General features: G+C 52.7%; 1 protein-coding gene across 2 annotated transcripts; it reads right to left on the bottom strand.

Moving 5' to 3' along the window:
• Positions 1-6,613: 6,613 nt before the first annotated feature.
• Positions 6,614-14,092, bottom strand: LOC148758703 (uncharacterized). 2 transcript variants are annotated; one of them, XM_088797421.1, is made up of 4 exons: positions 13,954-14,092; positions 11,791-11,871; positions 8,580-8,701; positions 6,614-8,116 (listed from the first exon to the last, which is right to left on the bottom strand). In XM_088797421.1, exons 1-4 carry the CDS (start codon positions 14,016-14,018, stop codon positions 8,049-8,051), a joined length of 336 nt encoding a protein of 111 aa, XP_088653547.1. In that variant the 5' UTR covers positions 14,019-14,092; the 3' UTR covers positions 6,614-8,048. The 2 variants fall into 2 exon arrangements, with proteins under 2 accessions (XP_088653547.1, XP_088653548.1); XM_088797422.1 differs by having other exon boundaries at positions 11,791-11,868; positions 13,954-14,089.
• Positions 14,093-14,136: the final 44 nt, after the last annotated feature.

The raw sequence follows: 14,136 nt of genomic DNA, 5'->3' as shown, positions 1-14,136 counted from the left end.
TGGCAGTGTCCCAAGCTTTTGATCCAAAGAGAGTCCCACTGTAGCCTGTTCGAAATCACTGCCTGGGTCTCCTGGGCTCCTGCTACCTCATTCCTCAGTCACCGTCCCCTCACAAGGGAGCCAGATGTGGGTGTAAGTGGAGGATGTGCAGAGGACAGGAGGTGAGGGCACCCAGCATGTCATCGCGGCCTTCATCTCCCCAAGCCACACCCCGAGTCACGCCCCGAGCCACGCCCACTCCTCTGTCCCTGCCCCGTGGAGAGAACTTTCTCCAACTTGTGTGCTTCCCTGCACTACCTCCCTCCTTGGCCCACCCCTCCCAGACAGACCCAAGGAGGGCCGCTGGCAGGCCGGGGGCTGGCTCACATGTCACCTCTCCCTTTGTGCGAACCTCCTGGTACGATTATTAAACGCAAATTACAAAAGACGTGACCCCAACGATCTTTATTTCTTCTTTCAACAAGTGCTGCCTGCAGGGCCCTGATTCCAAATTCCGTTTCAATTATCTTGGCCATTTTAGACACAAAGTGGCTGTGTTTGTGATTGCTAGCGAGGAAGGAGGCAGAGAGAGGAAGGTCCAGCGGCTCAAACTCAGGATTTCTGCCTCTCCAGACTGAATTTCCATTTGCCGCAGTTAAAGGCTCCCAAAGCCGAAGATTGCTCAAACCCCACGCATCTCCACCCTACCCGATGCCTCCAGGACAGGGTTAGGGATTCACAAACGCCGGTTTCTACACTCCCTGAAATGCAAGCCCCAGGAGCTCCCCTGGCAACAGAATGTGCTAAAGGAGCCCCCGGCCTCCCCCCTCTGCTTATACATGGTGGTGACAGCCTTACTACTGCAGGTTGGACAAGCGCAGGCACTTCTGATCACTTGTTCTGAGGACAGGGATTCACAAACCTCCCCCCACCTCCCAAACCGTGTGCTCGGTTTACCACAGCACAAAACCAGAAACACCAGAGAGTGAAGATTATACCTTGCTTCCCAGCAGGGCCAACCTGATGCCGTGCACAGAGGCTGTGGCGATGAAAAACCCCGATTTTAAAGTCTGGGAGGTGTGCCCGAATCCTGGTTTGCCATTTACCAGCCAGATGACCTTGGACGAGTTATGTGACCTTCCTAGGCCTCCATCAGGGTCTTCATCTGAGAAACAGGTACTGTCACGTTAATTACACCTCATAGAGTTGTTGTGAGGGTTAAAGAAAATTGAACGTAAAACCTTAGCACGGTGCCTGCCTGGCACGTGGTACACGTGCAGTCTAGGCTGTAGGAGAAACGTCTGGGATACACTGGGAAGTCGGAGCCACTCCCACCAAAGCACAGGTGTAACTATTTCAGTAGTCCCTCTACTTCCACCCTGCCACTCCCTCCCGGACACCTGTGACTCCGGGAAAGGCCTTGGGGGCTGGCCAAATGCTAGGTCTGCTGGCTGCCCGGTCCCCACCGAGGGACCGCTGAGAACAGGCCCAGGCCTGGGCAACGGAAGGGCGATTTATAGCTGCGCTTAGCAAGGGCTGGCGTGTCATTTGTCATGCCGGCCCGGGCACCTTGTTCTACCAGTGTTGAGTGTGTTTTATTGGTGTTGAGCTGAGTGAGGCCAGAGCAGAGTCGGGGATAGGAAACCCACTCAAGTGAAAAATGAGGAAAGCCAAATGGGATTGAGCGGAGTGAAAGGGAGAGAGCTGGCGGGGAAGGAGGTGAAGGGGTGGGTTGTAAAACACAAGACAAATGTGTGCAGCAGCTCTGGGGTTACCGGAGAGGGGCTCCTGGCTTCTGCACCTCCCCACTGTCTCGGGACCCAGTAGGACCCCGGGAGGCAGAGGCAGCTGCCATGGCAGGCAGGTCAAAAACATCCAGAAGGCTTAGGGGCTGTGGCAGGGGCCAGAGGAGCCCCCAGCCTACAGATCTCGGGGCCAAAAGAAAAAACGTTTTAAAAAGAAAAGCAGACCCATCTCGGGGCTCCTGCTCCCCAGGTGCTCCCCAGTTTCTCTCTCCAGTCTCCTCTGGAAAAAGGTGGCCGGCACTGATCTGCTTAGAATTTCATACTCTTCCCTTGGCTTCCCTCAGCACAGAAGCTTCAAGTCCAAAATCATGAAACAAGACTGTTGGTGAGGCAGATTTCGAGATCTCTCCGTTAGGAACAAGAAAGAAAAGAGAGACAGAGAGAGAGAGAGAGAGAGAGAGAGAGAGAGAGGCAGAGAAAGAGAGGAGGAGAGAGAGGGAGATGGAGAGATAGACACTGGGCTTTGTGCCTGCAACAAGCCACTAAAGGTGCATTTTTAATTAAATTTATACAAAATGTGTCAGTTTTATCTTAGGTTTCAAACCTGACTCCTTTCTATCAAAGAGGAGTATTGATCTCCATTGCCCTGGAGCTACCTGACTGAATTAAACAGAATAAATAGAAGGAGGAGGACAGAAACAACTGCAGAGAGGCAAAATCTAATGGCTCCACAGTCATTTGCTGCAATTAAAAAACAAAACCATTTAGAGAGCCTGTTAACACCTTGAAGTCAGAAAACTGCCTTCAAAAACAAAACAAAACAAAACAAAAAACAGCTCCCAGGCACAACATTTTAATTGCTCTAAATCCTTCCATCTTTGGGGGCACTTGGGTATCCACGCATTTTCCTGTAACACCCAGGCACACGCACGGCTCCATCCCCATGTCCCTACCACACAAACCCCCCAAGTCTCTGGTCGTTGACACTGAGTATCTCCTAGCCCCAGACGCACACTCGGTGAGCTGGCTCTCTCACTCACTAGGCAAAGTTCCTGTGCTTCTCTACCTCAGTTTCCCCACCTGTAAAAAGGGGGACAGTAACACACACTTCATATGCTTGTTGCAAGGACCAAGCCAAGTAATACATTAAAGGGCTTTGTGCAATGCCTCGAATAGGGTAACTGCACCATAAACGATAACTTAAAATACTAAAGGTCTATCCACAGATAACGTCAGAGTCTCCTGAAGGTAGGAGACTTCGCGTAAATACACTTCTGTGTGTCTGACCAGCAACTGCTGTGAGGATTTTCCCCATCATGTTTTCCTATCCGGGGCTCTTCCCTCATAAGACTCTGAACTGTGACTCTTGGGCCCCCTGACTTGCCATTTGGTCTCTTGTGGCATCAGAGGAGGACGTACCAATAAACTAAGAGACTGCAGAGTAATTGACAGGCCACCAAGGAGATGGCTGTCTGTCAGCTCTGGCTGTTGCCCAAAGCCTGAGCTTCAGAAAGTCCCCAGGCGTGGTCTAATGCTCTGTTGTCTGTCTTGAAATTCTCAGTAATTTTTGAACAAGGGTCCTAGCATTGTCATTTTTCACTGGGCCCTGCACAGGCGCAGCTTGTCTTAACCTCAGCATATCCCTACCCACCCCATGTGCTCCCTTTGTACTTATTTCTGTGAAGTACCACCATGCTGACACTTGCTCAAAACCACTCTTTCTTTCACTACCCCTCCTGTCACTGGGACCCCATGGTGCAGGAGACCAGATGCTGAATCCATATCCATCCCTTCCCTTTAAGCCTGAGAAGCCTTGGGCTCAGTCCCTTGACACTTCCCATCTGGGGATTGCAATAATCCCCACCCTTCCCCACCACACAAGTCTCTTCCTCTTCAATCCATTCCCAGCAAGGCACACTCAGGCCTGGCAGTGCCATCACTAAGGCGAGGCTCGCCCGCTAACGCAGGGCTCCTCAAAGTGTGATTCTTCTACCAGCAGCATCAACACCTCCTGGGAACTTAGTAGGAGCTCAGATTCACGGCCACGTACTGAGTCAGAAGCGCTGGGGTGAGGCCCAGTCACCTGCATTTCTGCAGGCCCTCGTGGCTCAGGCTCACTAAAGTTTGAGAAGCAAGGCTCGGTAGGTTCTGGTCATCAACCTCCCCTGCCTCGCCACCCCTCCAGAACCACTGTGGCCTTTCCTGGGATTCATGCCCTGCCCTCAGGCCCCTCTGGGGAAGTGAAATGTCCAGGCCACACAGTCCAACACGCCTTTGCCTATCAGGAGGACCGATCATTCCCAGCTCCACGTGGGCCGTAGTGGGCTGACCAGCGCTGCTTAATTAAATGGGGGAAAGATCAGGTTAATGCCAGATAAGCAGGCGGTATTGAAACAGACAGAAAGAATGGACAAGGGGAGCTGTCAGCACCCTGGCCTGTCTAGAGTGATTATTAAAAATGATAAGCAGGAGAATGGGAATAATAAAGGAATAATGAACTGGTTCTGAAAGTGACAGGAGATGGAGTCTGATAGAAGACCGAGCCCTGGGTGCCTGTTGCCTGGGGGGTGGGAGGAGGCCACAGGAGCAGCCTTTGTTTGTGATGGATGGAGGCTCAGGGCCCGGGAAAGAACTCTCTTCTTCAGGGAGGCCAAAGGCCCAGGAGGCTGACCTGACCTGGGGCCCAATTAAATCCGACCTCGGGTCCTAATGCCCCAAAGTGCATCAAAACCACCTAGGGCACCACATTTAAAATGCAGAGTCCCGGGCCCCACCCCAGAGATTCTGATTCCCCAGGGTGGAAGCCAGGCATGTGCATTCTAAGCCTCCCCAGGAGGGGCTGTGCAGGCAGTGAGTGAATTCTGCTTTGAGAAACGCTGATCTTACGTCAGGGAGGGCATTTGACTTGGAGCAGGGGCAGATTTCATGTCTGGATCACCTCCAAAGACACATCTGGCAGCAACTGCCGAAGGGCAAAGAGTGGAGGGGTGGAGAGCAGTGAACAGCCGCCTTCCACACAACCTCTGCGAAGCCGAAGCCGGGCACAGGACAGCAGCCAGCATGCGGGGAGGAAGTGTGCACCAGAAAGGGCCACCCGGCATCAGCGCTGGCAGACACGGAGCAGCTCCTTCAGCCGGTGGTCGCAAGCTCAAAATGTGCATGGGAGCTGCAGGGAAGAGGCTGGGACGCCGAGGGCCCAAGGCCTGTCCCATTCCTCCAGTGAATGCTCTGAGGGACAGCGGGCCGGGTCTTTCCAAAGACGCAGCAGTCTGTTTGTTTTTCCTGGGATACTCCTGACTTTTAAATACTGAAAAATATTGCACGGATGTAAACATGTCAAGAAAACTACTTTAGCCAGTACTGTGAGGGGAGACGTCAGCCTGTGAACCAGCAGTTCACAAGGTTCTCACGTAGGGTTGGGGGTATGGGACGGTGCTTGTTCATAATGCGCAGTCTCAGGACGTCCCTGCCTGGACTCTAATCCAGTGGGTCGAGGGCTCAGGAACCTGTATGTTTGATAAGCGCTGTAGATGCTTATGGTGTAGGTGCTCCATGCCACGTGGCCACCTCTGAGGACCCTGCCTTGCAGGTGTTGTCATTTTGTTTCCAGACTCTCGGTAAACACCTTCAACAGTCCCCTGAAAGGAGATCAGAGGAAAGCCTGATGTCAGGCAGGACTCCCTATGCCCAGTGCTCCTGTCATTGAGTTAATGGGCCCTCAGACCCCAGCAGACACCCCTCTGCTGGCAGGAAACACACCACCCCACACCGCTGAAACGCAGAGGCAGCTTTGCTACAGGGCTGGGTATGGTTGCCTAAACTCTGTCTCTTCCCCACCTTTATTGGTGATGCCCCCAGGTCCTGATGGGCACATCCTAGTCTCCTGGCAGGCCTGGCAGGTATATCATGACATCCCTGTCCTCTGTCCATAAAGCCACCAACAGAGACGCCTCATGCCCAAGCTCAGCAGAAAAAGGAGTTGTTTTCTGCTGCTGAGAGGACCCAAATTCTTTTCACCAAATGCCTGTTGTAGAGAGTTCAGTTCCTCCTTTTCAGGCCTACTCAGTTGGATTAGGTTCCAAGTTGGCACTTTCAGGAGTGAGAGAGGGATCTACCTCTGGCCAGCCTCCTTCCAGCCCTCTCCAGGAACCCTGCTCTAAATCTAACCCACAGCCCAGCGACGCACATGGCTTTGGAGAAGAAGCCACTACCAGCACCTCATACAGGCAGCCTCCTCCCAGCCCTGCCCAGGCCTCTGCCCACCCAGTCTAGCTGGACCACCCTAAGACCACCGTTTGGGTCCTCAGGGAAGCAGACACCACAATGATAAGGCCTACGAAAGGTAAAGGGGAGAGGAAGCAGGAGCAGCACCAAAGCCCGCAGGTGGTGGTACAGCTCTGACACCTGTGGAGATGCAGCTGGAAGGAAGCAGGACCAGGCAACAAGTCCCAGACTGCAGCACGGTTCTGAGCAAGTCCTGGCCAGCCCGAGGGGGACCTCTGGTGCACAGACTGCCGGTGAGGAGTCCTATTCTGACCGGGAATGGTGAGCCTGCACCACTGCCGGGCTTAGTGACCGGCCGGGTACTCCCTGGAGGCACATGGCCTGAGCGTCTCCTGAAGGCACTACAGCCGGAGGCTGTCAGCTAACCACACTCCAGGCTCAGGCTCTCTCTTGAAGGAAGAGCTGAGCGGTGCACCCCTGGGGCTGACCCTTGTAAGCCCAGCATGGAGACCCTGCTGGCAGACGAATAGGGCGTCCTCCTGCCCCTGAGGCCTGAAATCCAGAATGCGCCCTGCAGCCTCTGCTACCCCCATATTCACAATGGCTGGTGGCAGTGTGACTGAGGCACTGGTGGCTGCCACAGAAAGAAGGCAAACCCCCTACCTTTCTCATGACTGCCGAGCTGGGCACTCTTCCTGAGCAGAGGCCGTCAGCTCCGGGACAGAGTGTGAACAGTCCAGTGGAGGGCAATGGCTAACCAGTTATTGGCCCTGGAACTATCCCAGGACTCTGCTGAAACTCTCAGATCCACCCTGGACACAGACAGGGTTATGCTTCCTGATCAGAGGAGCATAACCCCATGATTGTAGGTTGTAACTGACGTGATTGTAGGTTGTACATCACACAAGGGCAGGGGGCGGTGTTACTGACAAAGGACTCTGGCCTGCAGGTCAGGGCTCGAGTTCCAGTCTCAGGAGCACAACCTTGGTAAGCGCCCTTGGGAAACAGAATCCTCATTGGCAACACGAGTAGGTGGGGCAGGGGTCTCAAAGTCAGTGCCTGCAGCGGCCGGGCAGAACCGTAAGTGAAGTGGAGTGGGGCGTGCCGAGCTGCCCCTGCTGACAGCCTGCTCAAGCCGGTCACTGCTGCAGGGGCTGTGGCCCCAGAGTGGACAGATCTCTCGATTTTCTAAGAGAAGCTGGAAATCTGGGTATAATGTGAAAAATGTCCATTTTCAATGCTGATAATTAACTGAACAATTAAAAACCGTGTGTCAGCCAAATCGAACCTGTCCTGTGGGTCAAAGTCAGTCTGTGGGCCTCTAGTTCATGACCTTGGGGTGGATGCCTGTGTGCGTCCTGTGCCTAACGCCTACGACTTACGTCAGGGACAAGCGATCGCGGCCTGTCCTCTCCTTGTGATCAGAACTAATCCTCACCAAGTGCTTGCTTTTTGCCGGACACTTGAAGTAGGTCATTTAATCATCACAATAGCCTCGTGAGACAGGAATTATTTTCCACTTCACTCTATAAATGAGAAAACTGAGGCACAAAGAGGTACGGGGACCTGTCCAAAGTCACGCAGGTATGACGTGGAAGAGCAGAGACGCGAAGCTGGCATCGCCTGCATTCCTAACCACTAAGCCTGCCTTGCTTCCTCTCTCTCAGTCGCTTGCTGACTCCCGAGGGACACTTTGCACCAAGAAGCCCACATAGAATCCAGGGGGATTCTGGGACTGGTACTTAGGAGGGTGTCCCAAGAGCCCTGCACGTTCTCTCCATCCAGGGCTGGGACTCTGCCTGCTCCTCCCAATGCAGCGCCCTGCATCACACCGCCAGTCTGCTGGCAGGACACGTGGCTGCTGGGTTGAATCTCCTGCAGCCTGAGAGCTGGAAGAGACAGGGTTTGCAGGACTCTTTCTGGTCTCCTCCCAGCCCCTTCGCAGCCAGGTGTTTTCTTGCCGAGAGAGAATGCAGAGGGGTCTCCTTCCTCTTCCCCGAGGCAGGGCTGCTTGCTGCAGCTGCAGCAGATGTTCCTGGGCGCGCTGGCCAGCCATCATTGCGTGGGAGCCAAGAGCCCTTGCAGCCCGGGAATTCTGGGCTAATGCTCAGCCTTGGCATGGTCCCCTCTCTCGCTGACCCCTCCGGTCCCGGTCACCACGACAGATGCTGGGAACATATGCCGGGAATTAATTCACTCCATCACAGCCACGAGAGGGACAAGTCACTTACTCCGTCTGCTCCCGCCTCCCTTGCTTTCTGATTTCCACCTCACCAGAAGAGAAATCCGATTTTCCCCCTCCCTTGCTCCTAACCCCTCCACTGGGCTTTCTCTTCTTTATTCCGAACCCACTGCCAACGGCACTTGACTCCTGGAGACTCCCCCGCCCGCATCCCAAATAGGATCAAAGGGCCAGAAAGGAGCCCAGCGTCCCTCTTCCCAGCTTTTTGTCTCCAGAGAGAGTATGTGCCAACTTTGCTGGAACTGCTCAGTGTTCTTTTTCCTTTTCTTACGGGAGGTTAGTCTCTCTCTCTCTCTCTCTCTCTCTCTCTCTCTCTCTCTCTCTCTCTCTCTCTCTCTCTCTCTCAGGAGCCGGAGTCACCCACCCTTCCTGTCTTTGCTGACACCTACTCAAATCACTCCTGCTGCAATTGACTTTCCGGGTAGCAATGAGCAGCTGGACTTGGGAGCGTGCAGGCGGCGATTCTTTCTCATCTTCCTTCTTTCCTCTAAGGAGAGGTCGCAAGCTTCTTCTGTGAAAGGCCAGACAGTGAATATTCCAGGCTTTGCAGGCCAGACAGTCCCTATCACAACAAAGTTCTGCCGCGGTAGCACAAAAGCAGCGCAGACAACAGGTAAAGGAAGGAGCACGGCTCTGTTCCCATCAAAGTTGACTAGAACAAGTGGCAGCTGGACTTGGCCCACGGGCTGCAGTTTGCTGAGCAGCCCCTGCTCTGAGCAAACCAACCCCACCTCTGTATTTCTTGGTGGATACACGAAGCGCCCCCCACCCGGCCTCTCCCATCATCTGCAGGGTGCAGGGGGTCATCTGGGCTCCTCCACTCACCCAAAATGCCTCTGTGGTTTTCCAAACCAACGCTTTGAAAACATACACGAACCTTGTCTGTTTCTCTCCTAGCTTGTGAGTTCCTTGGGGTGAGGACCATGTCTTATTTGACTTTGAACTGGAATATGCAAGGGGCTTGACAGAAACTCAAACTACACCCCACTTTATCTGGAAGAAGCTCTCACAGTCGGGTGGAGAAAAGGAGGTGAGCTCCGTGTTCTCAAAACAGAGATAAGCTCGACGCCAGGCAGAGGAAAGGAAGAGGGGAATCAGGAGAATGTGGCTCCTATAAATGATCTTTGAAAAACTTACCAAAAAGAGATAAGAAGAAATTAAGTACTTAATCCTATACCCTAAGGCACTGAAACATCAACAAAATAAACCAACAAACAAATAGAACTGATGCCCTGGAAAACAGTTTGGCAGTTTCTTAAACGTTAAACATAAACATAGCATATGACCCAGCAATTTCACTCCTAGGAATCTACATAAGAGACATGAAAACGTATGTTCACATAAAGACATGTAGTGCATGACCACAGGGGCGCCATTCATGGCCCCAACATGGAAACTCAGAAGTCCATCAACTAGTGAATAAACAAGATGCAGTACGTATCCATACAACGAAACATCATTTGGCAAAGGACAAACTACTGACACATGCTACAACATGGATGGACCTTGAAAACATGCGACGTGAAAGCCACCAGGCTCCAAAGACCACATATCATATGAATCCATTGATATGAATTTTCCAGAAACAACAAATTTACAGAGTCAGAAAGCAGGTCGGTAGTTGCCGAGGGCTGGGAGTGGGAGTGGGGAGTAACTGTAAATGGACACAGGGAACTTTGCAGGGCGATGAAAATGTTCCAAAACAGGATTATAGTGATGGTTACAGAACTCCATAAATGTACTCAGATCACTCACTGTGCACTTTCACTGAGTGGGTCCATTTTAAGGCATGCAAATTATACCTCAATCAAGTTGTTACAAAAACAAAACAAAAAATTCTTAGTGCCAAACCATTCTATCCAGAGCTGAGAAATGATGCATGAGGGGAAATGAAGGTGGTATCCCCTAGCAAAACACAGGTGTTGTGGCAATAAAATATCCAGTGTGACTTTTCCTCTGTTCATCATCCGATCCCATCCAGTTCTAAAATCTAACAGCAGTCAGCTTTTACTGGGTATCACGATCCTAAGAGGACAGTATGAATATTACCCCTGCTTTACTGATGAGAAAACAGGATCAGAAAGGGAAAGCAGCTCGCTCAAGAACACACAGCTACTAAGTGGCAGAGCTGGTACTAGAACCCAGGCCTGCCTGATTCCGGAATCTGTGTCCTTTGCCACTGCTTCCTACCCCTCCCTCTACCCTCTTCCCCGCTGACTCTCTGGCCTCTAGCAGAAGAGCAGAGCACTGCTTGGTCAAGTGGAGTGAGATGCTACGCTGCCATATGTTGCTGCAGCAAACGCCACCTTTCATTCAGGTCTCCAGTGCCGCTGCTCCCTGGGGCCTCCCCAACCACTAAGCGAGAAAAGCCTTGACGCAATGTGAGCAGCACATTTTGGTGAAGCAACACTCAACAGGCCCAGCAGCAGTTTCCGTCCAGAGTCCAGAGCACGTAGTTCCAAAAGCTTATCTGGAGTGTCACGGGGTTTAGCGAAGATGAGCTAACCATCAGCGGTAGAGACGACCTCACATTTAGCCACAGGCCTGCCCGATGAACTGCTTGCTTGAGCTTTTCATCGGAGCTGCAGGTTTCCAGGGAGCGTCCCCTGCTGGGGCCTTACAATGCCACCTTGTCTGCCCGGCACACTGGCGCACCCCAGCCTGGTGGGGAGCTGGGAGCAGCCTCCTTGCCCCCGGTGTCCGGCAGACAGAGCTCATTGTTCCCCTCTCCGTCCATGTAGCGTTAACATTCATTTCCTCCCAGCCCAGGCACGAATAGGCTGTGGAGCCGTTTGGGGAATGTTTTCCAAGGCTGCCTGGCAAGCACGAGGAGGCCTGCGAGTACATGTGTCCCTGGAGGGAGCGGAACCCACATGCCCAAGGTCTTTTCTGTGACAAGCCCAGACCTGAGACACAACCAGGCAGGGCATGTCCTCTCCCCTGTCCCCTCCATCCCGGGCACACTGGCCTCCTGCTGCTACTCAGACAAGCCAGGTGCACGGCCTCCTGCTGGCCTGGACAGATATCGTTCTCAGTCCTTGGAACACTGCTCCCCAGGTGCCCATCTTGCTTCTTCTTTCACCTCTTCCAGGTCTTTGCTCAAATGTCACCTTTTCAGGGAGGCCTCCACTGACCACTCCACTGAAAATTGCAAACCCCAACCCAGCACTCCCTTCCCTGTTCTGCTTCATTTTTCTCCATAGCACCTTTTCCCTTCTGACATATTAGTAGTTTCCTTATTTGTCCATTTCCACCCCCAGGTGTAAGTGCTCGGAAGAAAGGGAGTTTGGCTTGTCTAGCTCTCTCTCTGCCATGCCTAGAACACAGCCCGGCACATACTAAGTAGCAATCAGTATGTTATGAAGGAACAAACTGCCCCACCAGGCCCCGGCTTATGAATAGCAGCTCTGCAGCGACCACCCAGTGCAAAGACACCATGGGAGATTTTGTCAGAGACCAGCTGGGACTTCTCAAGCCTGCTCAGAGGTGATACGAGCCAGTCTAGGAGAAACTGGTCAACACACCACACGAAGGAGGCAACAGCATCAAGACCCATCCACGCCTCCCCCACGCGTCTGCACAAAACCACATTGTGGGTACCTGCAGATGCTCGTCCTGTGCTGCCATACCTCGTGGGTCATCTTCTTGGGAGGCCCGCTGAAGTCTAGGTGGGAGACACTGCTGGTTGGAACATAAGGAAGGTATCTCAGAAATCGGGTAAGAACTGGGTGGACATAGGTTCTGGAACAACCCATCACTGACCAGGAACTCTGAAGAGATGATGCTCAAATGCATAGTAAAGAATGGAGAGCCCAGATAGGGCATGACCCGGGCACAGACAGGTGACATGGCCACACGTGGTCTGAACCTGCCGCTTATCCAGGATTAGCTCACGTAACTTAGCACTGTCCCTCTCCTAGGTCCACTGGCTTCATCCCCACTTCCCTGGGGATAGGACTCTTGAGCTCAGCCACGTTGAGGGGCTTCTTCACATCCAGGCCTGACAGAAGCCCTCTGCCCTGTGGTCACTCCATAGAAAGAATGGATGCCTGGTCGGGGGTGGAGGGGTGGCAGGCCTCTTCTCCCAGCGCACTGCTAATTCTGCCCATTATAAACCACATTCCTTTCCCAAGCTGAAGGCAGCAGAGGGGGAACAAAACCATAGGGGTTAAAAGCACAGTGGCGTCAGTTAATTTGGTTTCGAAATCCAGCTTTGCCACGAAGCTGGATCATCTTAGGTAATCTCTTTACCTCTCTGAGCCTTGGTTTTCCAAGCAGTAAAATGGGATAATGACAGTATCTGCTTCATTGGGTGGTTGTGAGGCTTAAGCCGATGATTCATATGTGCAAGCCCAGTGCCTGGCACGTGGTGAGCGCTCAATGCACATTAGACACTTTTGCTGCTGCTGTTATAGAATAAAGGGAGGGAGCAAGTCAACCCCTACCCACGTGCTCCGGCTAGCTGAGACCTCCAAGGTTATCAGAGTCCTGAGGCAGGTGAATCGGCCAGTAATTAAGGTACTAGAAATAAGCCTCTCCTTTGGGTTTCAGAAAGACGCACGCTCAAGAAAAACCAGCTTGGATGGAAACTTCTCAGTGACCATGGGAATTATTCCAAAGAGGGGCTTTTTGGGCGAAAAGTGTGACTCTGGAAAAGGAGGAGAAGGGACCCCAAAGCCACTAAATCCCTGAGTTTATAATTAGCAGACAAGCATTTTCTGTGCCTGCTCTGGAGCCCGCTTGGCTCACTGGGGAAGGGCACTGTAGTCATACAAAAATAACCCCCCAGTGGGTTTTTGAAGTATTGAGGCTCTTTGTTTTTCTGAATTTTAATGAAGGGCTTTCCAGGCAGGATAAGAGTAGTACTTGCACGTGCCATGGCCCCATGGCCAGGACTGGGCTTAGTTGGCTGCTGCCAGCCTGCATGGGCCTGATCCAAAGAGGCACCCAGGAGAGGCGGGCAGGGGGACGACATCTCTGTCCTCAGATGAGATGTCTTGGGGAGAAAGAGAAAAATAAAAACAAAAGATGTCTCTGTTTAGAAAAAGGGCTGGGGGTCGGGGGGGTGGCAGCCAGTTAGCTCAGTTGGTTAGAGCGCGGTGCTTTTAACAACAAGGTTGCCGGTTCGATCCCCACATGGGCCACTGTGAGCTGCGCCCTCCACAACTAGATTGAAACAACTACTTGACTTGGAGCTGATGGGTCCTGGAAAATCACACTTAAAATAAAATAAAAAAATTTTTTTAAAGACAAAAAAAAAAAAAAGCAAAAAGGCTGGGCTCTGCTCCAGACCTTGGCGCACTTTGGAAACAGGCAGTGATGCTGCTTGGGGAGCAATGGAGACAAGCAGCTGGGTTTCTGAAGGTCATGGGGAGTCCCAGGCTCCCAAAGAGAGTGTTTCTGTGGGATTCTCAGGGCTGCCAAGCTGCCCCCTGCTAATGAGAACCAGAAACGAGGCTCTTGAAACCTGTGTCGGAAGGGAACCATGCTCAGAAGGGGGTCCCAGGCATGGGATGCAGGAAGGGGAGAGAGGGGAGCGCTCTCAGAAGGGCCACCAAACCCTGCCATGAGGGTTGGGTCACCTTATCACACCCACTTCTCGCTGTCTCCGCAGCTCAGCTGCCTGAAAGCACGAAGGAGACAGCGCAGTTTCACTAACGTAACTGAACGTCCACAGTAAGACAGGTGTCCCAACAGGCCCTCCCCTGGACCCCGGGCGGCAGCCGCTCGCAACCTCCCATATCCCTGCGTCTAGGTGCTTACAGGTAGATGCTCCAGGGAACCGCCGTGGCCTCTGTGGACGGAACAGCTTCCAGGAGGAGCGCCATTCTTTCTCTCTCTGAATCTAGCTTTCCCTCATGCTTTTCCGCAAAGGGGAAGAGTTCCCATCAGATTGTTTAAAAGCTGCTTCCTTAACTCTTGATGAATCTTTCCAAGAGGGCACTG

The sequence above is a fragment of the Rhinolophus sinicus genome, chromosome 3, assembly GCF_057876585.1.
Source record: "Rhinolophus sinicus isolate RSI-liver-muscle chromosome 3, RSI-T2T, whole genome shotgun sequence".
Lineage (NCBI taxonomy): Eukaryota > Metazoa > Chordata > Mammalia > Chiroptera > Rhinolophidae > Rhinolophus > Rhinolophus sinicus.
Note: the sequence above shows the minus strand (reverse complement) of the source record. Positions and strands in the feature narration are given on the sequence as shown.

Coding starts and splice junctions, on each gene's coding strand:
- LOC148758703 (XM_088797421.1), bottom strand. CDS start 14,018: ATGGCGCTCCTCCTGGAAGCTGTTCCGTCCACAGAGGCCACGGCGGTT. Junction 11,872..13,953: donor GTTCCCTGGAGCATCTACCT/GTAAGCACCTAG, acceptor TGTTCCAACCAG/CAGTGTCTCCCACCTAGACT. Junction 8,117..8,579: donor TTGCAGCAGGAGTGATTTGA/GTAGGTGTCAGC, acceptor ATATGTTCCCAG/CATCTGTCGTGGTGACCGGG.